The following is a 12,020-nucleotide window of genomic DNA, read 5'->3' as shown; positions in this document are numbered from 1 at the left end:
TCATCCTGTGTCAATGCGGTGGACCTTAGGACCCAGCGGAACCCAAGACCTTATTTAACCTGTCTAGTGCGGTGGACATTCGGACCCAGCGGTAGAGATCTGAATCCGCAGTGTTTCTGTTCACAAAAATAATCACGATAACGATTGAAAATAAAGTGGAAATAATAAAGCGATCGGAAAGAGGTGAAATGCCATCGGTCATTGGAAAAGCGTTAGGCTATGTCGGTCAACGATCGGAACAATTTTAATGGATAAAGTGAGAAAGGCCCTACCCTGATGAAAGCTACAATTATTACTAAGCAATGCAATGGTTTAATTATTGGGTTTTGGGGTTTTGGGTTTTTGATCCTCCACATCAACCCGGCACAGTGGAGAGCGCACTCGATAGCGATCTGTCACTAGATCGAAATCGGGAACTTCTGTTCCCGAACCCAGCGCTGAAACATACGTTCTTAAGTGTTTTATATGCATAGAAAGGTAAAATATATACTATATACGAATGCAAATGTTTGACTAACTAACACTAAATAATACCAGATGTACCTGTTCCGACTTACTTAGTAAGAGAACTTCCGATTTTTTCGATCCTGATCCATGATAACCCACTTACATCCTCCCGTATATTTTAAATCATCCCTAGATTACTTATAATACCTAATACAATGTAAATACTATTTTAAATAGTTGTTATACTGCATTATTTAGGGAATAATGACAAGAAAAAGAGTCTACACATGCTTGAAAAACAAGTGTTGGAAGAGCACTTCCAGGTTTTTGCGATTTGCAGTTGGTTGAATTTACGAATGTAGAATTCGCGGAAAGGAAGGCCGACCGTATAATTAGCATTTCTCGCACCTTTCAAAATTAGGACATGAAATGGTCTTTTGCACTGAACTAGGCCTGTACATTTCTTTCTTTAAGAGTTTTATTGAAGCCTGTCCATACCGAGAATGCTTAAGTTCCATAATAAATGGTTGCTTGACAGGAACTCAAATGGAGAAGACAGTAAAAAAAAGTATATGGATCACTGACATTATGCCAAGAAGTATTAACTGTAAATCAAGTACAATCATGAATCTTATGACTACCATTACTTTAGCTGTGTGTGCAATTTGGGATCAATAAAAGAAAGGATTACCAAGAAAATGGAGAGACAACAGCAAAGTTTCACTAGGGTGGAGGAAGTACAAACGGAGCCAGATTTAATTAAAAGAGCTGCGATTATTGATGATTTTATGGAGGCATTTAAAGTCTTAGGCAAATAAAAACAAATATGTTCCGATGATTGAGGGTTCTGGAGCAATTGGGACTTAGATATTCATCTGAAAGCTAGAGTCTTAGGACAACAGAGAGCTGGAGACTTTTTTTACATAGAGGATCGTGAGGTCTTGGAATGCATCAGTAGATTTAGTGACTGCAACCAACAAATATGTTGACAGTCAAAGGGAGGTCAGACAAATGACTAATGGAGAATATGTCGGGTGTGTGGAATTAACAGTCCTCTCCATATACAGCGCCTAAACACCATCATAGATTGTTTGGATCAAGCAGTTTGTTCCTGTGTTGCAATTTTTATGTGATTCTTACATGTAACGACAGGTATAAAGCATTCCGTGATCAAGATGGGAATCTGACTTTGTTCTATTGGAAGCTGCTGGCTGTTCAACTTGGATTCATCATTGCCTTTGAGGTAACTCCATGAAATGAAGCATTTCCCCGTGTTCAGAGCTGTAGTCTTTTCCTGTTTCTTTTGGATAATTGGGTTGCTCTTAAATCTTAACCTCGGTGTAAATTACACTGTGGTCTGAAAGTATTCAACTTAGAGCTCAGACGTCAATGCCAAACCTCTCTTAAAGCTCATTTATAAAAATATGGGTAAACAGTCCTCTGGGCATTGATCACATCCTTATAATCCACTCCTCATTTCATACTCTTGGGATTGCAGACTGCTTGTGGGTTCTGTGCAGATAATCCTCCACACTGTATTTTTCTCTGATGTCATGATCTGCTAGCTCTGAAAGCTATTGCTGCTTTTGAAGGACTGGTGTGGTTTATCACTGAATTGCTGTGTTTTGGTTCTGTAGCATGTAGTCTTTTTCATCCTCCGTCTAATTGACTGGATGGTGCTGGACATCCCAGAGTCGCTGGAGGTGAAAATAAAACGGGAGCGGTACCTCGCCAAGCAGGCGTTGGCAGATAACCAGGACATTTTTCTGTCGGTGAGTTAACATGCAATTTCTCCAGGTTAACGACAGTGTAGTGATGCATCAGTCCGAGGCAGCAAACAACCAGATTAGAATGTTTACTTCAATTAAGTGATTATAATTAAGCTCACTAAATCACTCGATGTGATTCACAGTAATGTAAGATGAAGGAATGAATTCTGTGGCTTGTTCATGGGGATACGTGCCCATGATGTACAAGATGGTGTGATGCTGGTTCCCACAGCAAGCAAGCAAGGATTCAGTGCCTCAGGGTGTTTTCCTCTTATTGGCATCAGACCTAATTCTGACACGAGCAGTTCAGAAGCTGTTTTTTCTGCACCATTGGAAACATAAGGGACTAGATGCTGGAATCTGGAACAACAGTCTGCTGGATGTGTTCAGCAGGTCAAATAGCATTTGTGGGGGCAAAGGAATGGCTTTGATGTAGTTCTGATTGTGGTGAACTACATATACCTGTCTGGACACGCCCCCTGCTGACTGCTCCCGTGGCTCCTCCCACAGACCCCGTATAAAGGCGATTGAGGCCTGAGCCCGGCCTCTCAGTCTCCAGGATGTAGCATGGTGGTCACTCACTGCTTGTTCCTTCTTCCAGTCAATAAAAGCCGATATCTCGCCTTCACGTCTCAGAGTGAGTTATTGATGGTGCATCACTGATACAGACAATGCCCTTCCCCCACAGATCCTCCTTCACCCACTGAGTTCTTCCAGCAGATTGTTCCTGTAGCGTTTGACTCAGTTCTGAGTGTTCTGCCACCTACAAGGCGCAGGTCTGAGGTTTGACGGGTTTCCCTCCAATCGCCTGAGTTGAATCCAGCTCCAACAACACTCAGGAACTTGATGCCAACCAGCACAAACCTCTTCATTGGTAACTCATCTAATAAACCTAAATGTTCAGTCTGTCCACCACTGCCGCAGTGCAGAGCCTCAGACTGCAGCTACTCACCCAGACAACTGTGACAGCACCCTCAAACCCGTTGCCTCTACCACCGAGAAGGGCAGGGGCCTCTGCCACTTGGCGCATCACCACACTTTACGGCGCACACAACCCTGAATGGAAATATATCTCCATTACCCCATGGCAGGTGGATTCAAATCCTGGAACAGCACGAGAGTACAAGGACTGCCAGGTTAAAGAAGATAGCTCACTAGCATCTCCTCAGAGCATTTGAGAACAATATATGCCTCTGTAGCCTGTTTATGAATAACAATCATATTGGAATTTGTTTATTATTGTCATATGCACTGAGATACAGTGAAAAACATGTCCTGTACACTGTTCATACAGATCAATTCATTACAATGTGCATTGAGGGAGAACAAGGTTAAACAAAGAACAATGTAGAATAAAGTGTAGCAGCTACGGAGAAGTTCAGTGCAGGTGCAAAATTATAACAGATTTTTAGGTCAAGACTATTTGAAGTTGTTAAGAATCTCCCTATGATTTGCTCATATTAGCTTTTATCTAAAGGTTAATAAGAAGCACTTTGGATCTTCTATTTTAAAATTTATCGAAACAATACTTAGTCACATAAGAACACAAGAAATACGAGAAACACACTCAAAATGCTAGAGGAACTCAGCAGGTCAGGCAGCATCTATGGAAATGAATAACCAGTCGATGTTTTGGCCTGAAACCTTTCTTCAGGACTGAAAAGGAAGTTGGGTGGGGGGTGGGGGAGGGATAGTAGCTAGAATAGGGCATCTGGCCTATCAAGCCTGCTCTGCTATTAATAAGATCATGTTCTGGCCATGGACTCAGCTCTACTGACCTGATTTTTCCCAATAACCCTTCATTCCCCTGCTATGCAAAAATCTATCTCACTCTTTCTTAAATATATTTAATGAGGTAGCCTCTACTGTTTCCCTCTAGGCAGAGAATTCTACAGATGCACTGCTTTCTGGGAAAAACTATTTCTCCTCATCTCTGCCCTAAATCTGTTCCCCTGAATCTTGATGCTAATTCAAAGTTGAAAGTAAATTTAATATCTTGTACCCTCGTTCTCGTCACACTTGCCAGTGGAAACAACTTTCCTGCCTCTATTTTATCAAACCCTTTCTTAAGTTTCTAAAAGACCCCCTTTCATTCTGAATTCTAGCAAGTATAATCCCAGCAACTCAATCTCTCCTCACAGGCTAATCCCATCATCTCCAAAATCAACCTGCTGATAATTGAATGAGTAATTATATGGCCATCTGTCAGTAAAGTTGATTCAGCATTTTAAAAAGTTTTGGTATGAGTCCACAGTTTGCTTCTTACTCTTTCTATTGGTTAAAGGAATTTATGGCCAGGGGGTCCTGGAATTTACCTGGGATTTGATTTGGTAACTGGCAGGTGATAAAGAAAATAAACAAGATTTCAGGTACTCCTGAAGACTTGAAAGCCTGAAATCAATAGTTAATATTTCTGCAAGTGCTTCTAAAGATCCTTTCACGTCTTCTTCCTTGTAAACTGATGACTGATGTTGCTAGTGATCTCAGAATTGTTTTGGGGCGTAATGATGTCAAAATTGTCAATTTGTTTGCAAAAGTAGAGTTCCTACCTGTTCTCAGTTGGGATCTTACAGAATAGTTTGACTGGCCTCAACCAGGAATATGTCAGGAAGGTTCTATTTATTATTTTCACCTTGCTATTGCCTTGCTCATTCCAAGGAGAAGGAGGCTGAGATTCCGGTGTGGTTGCTTAGTGAGGGTCAGATTCAGTCTGAGAGAGATTGGTGCTGTTGCAGAGTTCCAGGGTGAGCCACTGTCACTGAGGAGGAAAGCACGAGCTGCCTGAACCAAATTAGCTGTAAAACTGGAGGACTGAAATGCTGAACAAACTTCTGCTTTTCTTTTTAGAATTCTCTGCCTCTCCTAGATGTGAGCCACTCAGAATTTATCCAATGGATTTCATAATGAACCAGCACAGTTTGTTTTGGATCTATATTGAGTCTGTGTGTGGGGGTGGAGGGGGGAAGGGTGGAGTTTTTATCTGTATGTAATCTTGAGTGTGTGTGTTAGACAGACGCTATGCATTGATATCTGTGTTTGGCTACCATACATTTCTAAACCCTTCCACCTCCTCTTTCAAACCCTGAGGTTCAGTCTTTCCTTTTAACATCTCTTTTGTTTCCTCTAAGCTTCTTTAAGATATTTTCTAGCATTAAAGACACTATATAAATGGCAAACTGCTGTTCTTGTCCTCAATTGTACTGATTGCAGCATGTTGTAAAAAGAACTGTTAATGTTTGTTTCCTGCAGTAACATTACTTTTCTGTATTAAATTCTGGCCTGCCCCTGGAGTGAACTGTTCTAACTGCAGGGACGTGTGGAAAAGCAAAGGGTTCCCTATGTCAAGGGATTGCAGATTTCTTGACTGCTGTGGACACCAATTAGTGAAGCAGTTCCCATCTCCATTTGATGATTTTAAGGTCAGGACAACAGCCACTGCCCTGTGGTCTAGTAACAAGTCTCTACGCCTTAGATAGTAAGACAAGATAAATCAGCAGAGCAGCCTGTGACCGGTTGACTTTGATCTTTGGTTTCTCTATTGAAGAAGAAAGTGAACTAAGGGAGGTGCAGTGTTAAGTTGCACAAGTTAGAGGAATGGTATACTTTTACCACAATGAAAATCCAGTGAAGAGAAAGTGGATGCAAAAGCATGTATTTCTGCTTAAAGGGCAATGAAGAAAGTTTGTATTGGCAATAGTCACATTAAACGGATAAATTAATATGTGCTCATGCATTTACATCTCTAATCTCCCTGATTATATCTCCACAGGAAATGGTATATCCTGCAGTACCCTAAGCCTGTAAGTGGCAGCTTGGCCTTGACTCAGGACGAAGGAGCTTATTGGCTGAATGCCCTATTACACAGCCAGCCGGAGTCTCCCCACGGTGGGAGACGCAAAGATGATGTTGATTTGCTGAGATGTCAGTGCTTTTGGTTTGGTGTTGGCTGCAGACGTAGCATGTTCTACCCCTGCCAGCTGGCTTTGCATGGCTGTGAAGCACTTCCATATCAATAGATAGAAGGGCCAGCCTTGGCCACCTGCTGTCCCCTGCCTTTGCCCTCACCACATTCACCATTAAGGATTGTGTTTTGTGATTTCCCTTTTGCTAACCCTGTCTTCCCACTCTGCTGTCCTGATCTTTTGCAGGTCTTGTCTTCTCTTTATGTTAGTGGGGAATTGGGGATAATTCAGACTGGCCTGACTGCCTCCCAAAGGAACGGTGTCATCCCAGGTTTTTAACATTCTCATAATCCTCACTGTTTAGCACCAGAAATGATTGGGATCCTCAAAACCCTACCTGAAGCTACACAAGGGATTAACACATCCACATGAATCAAAGCGGATAACAAATAATCGGAAAGGAATACAAACAATTATCGCACAAGGAATCAGTTTTGTTGCAAGGTTTGGCTAGGGTTGGAGTAGGCTCAGGCTGGTTTGGTTTGGGATGGACTGATGCCATTCATTTGTTATGTTTGAGATCCATATCAACACTATCAGTAAGGTAAATGACTGGGTTATGTTTTACAGCCAATTAGGAACACAAAGTTCCATAACAACAATTAAAACTCTTCATTTTTAAAAAATCCTTTCACTCCCACTCCTTAATTCCCTCTTCTAAATGATTTGCCTTTGAATACACTGATATAGTTATAAAAGGTTCATTAATGTTCCTTACTCTCTGCAGTTCTAAGGGCAGGTGCTGTCTTCCAGCAGAAAACTGTGATTGTGCTTGCTGGCCTGGTATCTGTAACTCAAACAACACAACACCACCACCACCATGTCCTTCACATGGCAACAAACTATTCAAGCATGCTTTAGTGAACAGACGATGGTGTTTGCCCACTTAGTGAATATTGCAGATTCCTTCCGCAAAGAATGTGGTCCCAGTAATCCTGCATGATCTGGGTAATCTGATCCCAGCTCATTCTGCACATTTTGTGGAAATTCTTACAGCTAGTAATGATGTGTAATTCTAAACACACTTGTAAAGCTTGATATCTTTCTCCCTCACCTCTTCCCTCGAGCCACTGCAATCTTTCTTCTATCCCGCTAATTTATCTGAAGACAGTACTTCTCTAAGCTTTCCTCCTTTTTTCTGACTGAGTTATAAATTAGCCTTCTGATATGGATTTCTTCTTTCTGTACATTCATTGTGTTGAAATCAGGTAACACTGTGCTATCTCCTACTCTAATGCAAAATTAAAAGTTATTTTGACATATGCATCATACATAGCTCTAGGCACGTGATCACCTTATAGGGAAATATTTACGTTTAAGCCTCCGTCCAAAAGCCTTCTGAATTTCTGTACACCGAAGAGACTGCCCCAAATGAACAATGACATCATATTTTCCCATCATCTGCTGACATAGAGCATGTTTCACTAACGTGTCCCTGATGTTTAGCTTGAGTTTGCTAATAATTTGTTCCTTTCCAATTTTCTTTACCATCGGCATCTTTCCTTCAGCTACCTAGGCCCAGCGATATAAACTCCCTCTCATCAGACAGTCAGTCAAAGAAACTTATGATGCAGAAGGGCATGGCCTTTAGTTTGCACACTGGAATCATATGAAGTTTACATCTTCAGCTCTCAGTCCATTGCATTTAGATTATGGTTTCTCAAGTGTCCATCTAGATACTTTTTAAATGTACTGAGGGTTTCTGCCTCCATCGCCCTCAAACAGTGTGTTTCAGGATCCCACTACTCAATCCTCCCTCCGATACTTCTAATGAATAACAAGTCTATGCTCCCCACATTGTCCTCTCTGTTTAAGGAATTAGACTATTTCTAACTATCCTTTTTGAACCTCCCCTTATTTTAAGCATCCCCTTTGCTGCAAAGCAGCTTGGTGATTCTCTTCTTATAATTGGGACCCTCCAACATCTTCTTAACGCTCTTCTGTGTCCACTTGAAACTCCTCCTCATCCTCCCTCCCTGTGTTTCTTAGGATACTCCTTAAATTTTACTTGCTTTATCAAGCCCTTGTTCTGACATCACACTAGGCTCAAGTGAAATTTTATCTGATAATCACTCCTATAAACACTTCTGCAGCTTTAAAAGTGCTATGTAACTGTAAATTGCTGCCGTGGTGCTGTTACTAATTTTATGAACACCTTGCCTCTTCAGATAGTCCAATGCACTTTACAATGAATTAAACACGATTGAAGTGCAATCACTATTTTCATGTAAGCAAATACAGTGGTTAATTTGCATAAAGCAGACAATCACAAGGAGATGGCTGCTTGTATTGTTTTGGTGATGTGGTTGAATAAAATGTTTTGACCTGGGATATGGGGAGAATAGTTTGCACTTCAAACAGTGCAGTCGGATCTATTACACCCAGCTGAAGCACTGAAATTTTGGCTGATGATCTTATCTCAAAGGAAGAACCTTTGGAGATGTGGTGGTCCCTTGGTATTGCACATGAAGGGTCTGATGACCCATTGTGTTGAGTCCTGGGGAGCAGCCTAAATTTATAATCTTCTCATCAAGAGATAGGAATTGGTAATTCAGCTGAACAGAGAAATGTTTCCTATAACAAAGGAGGAGACTTCTCTCCACATCAGCTCTCAGTTCTATTCTCCAACTTATTTCCATTTAGCCCTGCGACTTTCTCTGATAGCTGCCTTTGATTATTTGGCCACTACACTAAGAAGTAATCTACACTGATCAGTTTACATGCCTTTGGGATTTGGGAGGAAACTGAAGCATTAGGGAGAAGACACAAACTCCAAGTAGACAGCTTTCAGAGTCCAGAATCAAAATGAGTCACTGGAATAGTGAGACAACTTCACTTACTACTGCACTGCCATGCTACTCTATGATAGCAGCTCGTTAAATGGGACAATGAAATGAAACAGAGAAAACAGTATTTTTGCACTTTAGGAGATTCTGCTGGATGTGAAAATTATATCAAATGCTGCGATTCCAATAAACCTCAGTGTAAGTCAAGAATTCACAAGTACCTCCCCCCGCTTTGTGAAAGGTGGGAGGTGTGGATAGCTGAGATTTCACGGTCTGTTCTACGCTGATAAAACCAAAAGCAGATTGTTTTCCTCATAAATATTCCTGTTTTTGTGGCTCCATTACTCACGTTCCTCTCCTTCCCCTTCCCAATCTGACCTTTAGATCTTCAGATGAAACAAAGAATATTAAGCCATACTATCTTCAGCATCGACTTTAAGCAGGCTATTGTTGCAAATCTGTGCATCCTTTAATAAGACAATTAGTTTTATTTGTAGCCTCTCGTTAAATTGTGCAGAAATAAAATTTTCCGTACTTATCCTGAGAGTCACAAAGATCTGACTCTTTTGTCTCTTTAACGTAACGACTGTTGCTGGTGCCTTCTGTTCTTAGATTTCTATCAATCACAGCTAAGCGTAAAGCACTTACTGCTATTGTTTTGTATTTACTGTATACTTGATTCCTAAATGTCTTAATGTTGCCGCTGCAGAATGGTCTGGATATTTTATTTTGGTTGAATAAACTGGTTTGCACTATAATTTTGTTCTGTGTCTACTTGCTTTCCATCTCTAGGCTCTTCAAGCCTGTTAAGAACTGCTGGTTCCCCAATATTCCCTATCACCAGGCAGTCCAGTTTATTCCATAATTCTCCCTCTTTTGATTGTTATGGAGCAGTCTTAATATTCCACAATAACTTCTTTTAAAACATTTTTGCCCTCCTAATTCCAAATATTTTGGCTTCTTCATTTATTTGCTCTTGTGAATAGTAACTCCTTTGAGTGAAAAGGTTTTCTCTCTTCTTGTCTTTGGTCTTGAATTGAACCACTATGGATGGATGACGAGTTCCTGAGCACTCCCCAAAGACTGCCACATGCCCAGCTGTGTCAGAAAAATGATTTGCATAATCCTTTTGATTTACCTCTTCAACAAAGGAAACAGACCATTCAGCCCATCCCAGCAATGCTATCTGCCTGTCCACATTTGGCCCATAGCCCTCTAAACCTGTCCTATCTGTGTACATTATTTATCTAGACAGCGTTTGAATGTTGCTAATGTGACTGCCTCAATCCTATTACTGGCAGCTCATTCCAAACATGCAGAATGCTTTGCATGAAGAAGTTGCCCCTGATGTCTCTATTAAATCTCTTACTTCCGAGCTTAAACCTATGTATGCCGTCTTGTTCTTAGCCTGCCCCTACCCCCCTGGGGAAACAGACAACGTGCTTTCTTGTCTTTCTCCCGTACTGCCTCAGGCATCTCATCACCTTCAAACCCTACAGAAAAACTTTATAGTAAAACCTTGTTTTTTTGTTTAACGCCAGATTGGTTTATTAAGTTGTCAATGAATAACTGGATCATAGCAAAAAAAACATCTGCACGTTTTTCATATACCTTACACTGTTGAAATTATCAATTGGTTCATTTAGTTTTAGAACCACCACTTAGAGCTATGCTTCTGGTTATGTTTTGATGTGAGTTAAAAAAAATATATTTTTCTTAGTTATAGATGTTATTTGGTTTATCCTATCTTCAGCAGTAAGTCTAATCTTCAAGATCTCCTGGTCAAACTCAGTATTTGGAGAAAGGATTGCTGAATCAATATCCAGAACTAGTAAGTATATTAAAACTTCTACCATTCAGGTGCCTTGGAATACTTATAAAGAGCATACTGTAGCGGTGTGCTACACACAGCGCTAAAATTACGACATGGAGTTGGTAACTGCAGTCGAAGGAAAAAACTTTATTCGAAATCCTCAGCCTCACTTTTAAGCCTCCCTCAACCTGCCCCCCGTGGCGCAGAGGCTCCAAAGCTCTGTGCTCACAAACCTCCGTAGGCTATCTAATTGTGAGCCGGTTCGGATGTGCCAGGAAATGGGTCGCCACAATACTTTATATTTAGTTATTCACCTCCTCCATGAAACAAGATGCTCGGAAATCAACTAAATGATTTATACATTCAACATACTAAGGTAAAATGAAATCACTTTCTGAGAATGAAGTTTGATTTTTGCTTTCTTACCACAAATACTTTGTAGAATATTAGGCTGATGCCAGGGGTCCACGGTGCCACAGTGGACTGTGGGAGGAAACCCATGAGGTCACAGGGAGAATATGCAAACTCCTTACAGACAGTGGCGGGACTTAAACCCAGATAGCACAGTGGTTAGCACAGCGCTTTACAGTACCAATGACCCTGGGTTCAATTCCCACAACTGTCCATGACGTGGGTTTCCTCTGGGTGCTCCGGTTTTCCTCCTACATACCAAAGACCTCCCAATTGGTAGGTTAATTGGTCGTTGTAAATTGAACCAGTGATTAGGAGATGGGTAGAACGAGGGTTGCAGCACGGCACTGCTCAAAGAATGAAGGAGCCTATTCAGCACGATTTCTCAATCAATCAATAAAGAAATTAATAAGCAAAGAAGTTTAATTATCTTTCCCTTTTTGGTTCATTTTTGTTAAATGTAATACTGAAGCAATCTTGCAGTCATTAGTGGGTCCTTCAATGGTAGACAGGAGGTTTCTGGTCCACCCAATGGATAATTCATTGATGGTTTAGAGTTACAGAATTATGCATTATGTACCTTAAACCTCTACATTGGAATGAAGTCCAACAAGGAGCAAGGTAACATAATTTGGCTTTATTCACAGAGAAAAATGAAATGTTCTATAAATAGCGAACAATGAGACGGTTATGATACAGGACTTTCTGCCCCTTTATGATTTTTATTATTAATCTTTTGTATTTGAAGAGAGATTGTTTTCACTTGATTTATCTGAGAGGGCATCTATCGGTAATGGAACAAGCGACCTGTTCAGAAATCATTGCCAATGAA

The 12,020-nt window shown here is 40.8% G+C and overlaps 1 protein-coding gene across 1 annotated transcript in view; it reads left to right on the top strand.

The window, feature by feature from the left end:
• The window catches only part of ano11 (anoctamin 11), a 49,132-nt gene extending 42,979 nt beyond the window's left edge, over positions 1-6,153 (top strand). Inside the window, exons 22-24 of the mRNA XM_059951949.1 lie at positions 1,600-1,690; positions 2,085-2,219; positions 5,986-6,153. Coding sequence (XP_059807932.1) covers positions 1,600-1,690; positions 2,085-2,219; positions 5,986-6,012 — 253 coding nt within the window. The 3' untranslated portion in view covers positions 6,013-6,153. The remainder of the gene's footprint in view (positions 1-1,599; positions 1,691-2,084; positions 2,220-5,985) is intronic.
• The last annotated feature ends 5,867 nt before the right edge of the window (positions 6,154-12,020 follow it).

The sequence above is a fragment of the Hypanus sabinus genome, chromosome 27 (genome assembly GCF_030144855.1).
Source record: "Hypanus sabinus isolate sHypSab1 chromosome 27, sHypSab1.hap1, whole genome shotgun sequence".
Taxonomy (NCBI): Eukaryota; Metazoa; Chordata; class Chondrichthyes; order Myliobatiformes; family Dasyatidae; genus Hypanus; species Hypanus sabinus.
Note: the sequence above shows the minus strand (reverse complement) of the source record. Positions and strands in the feature narration are given on the sequence as shown.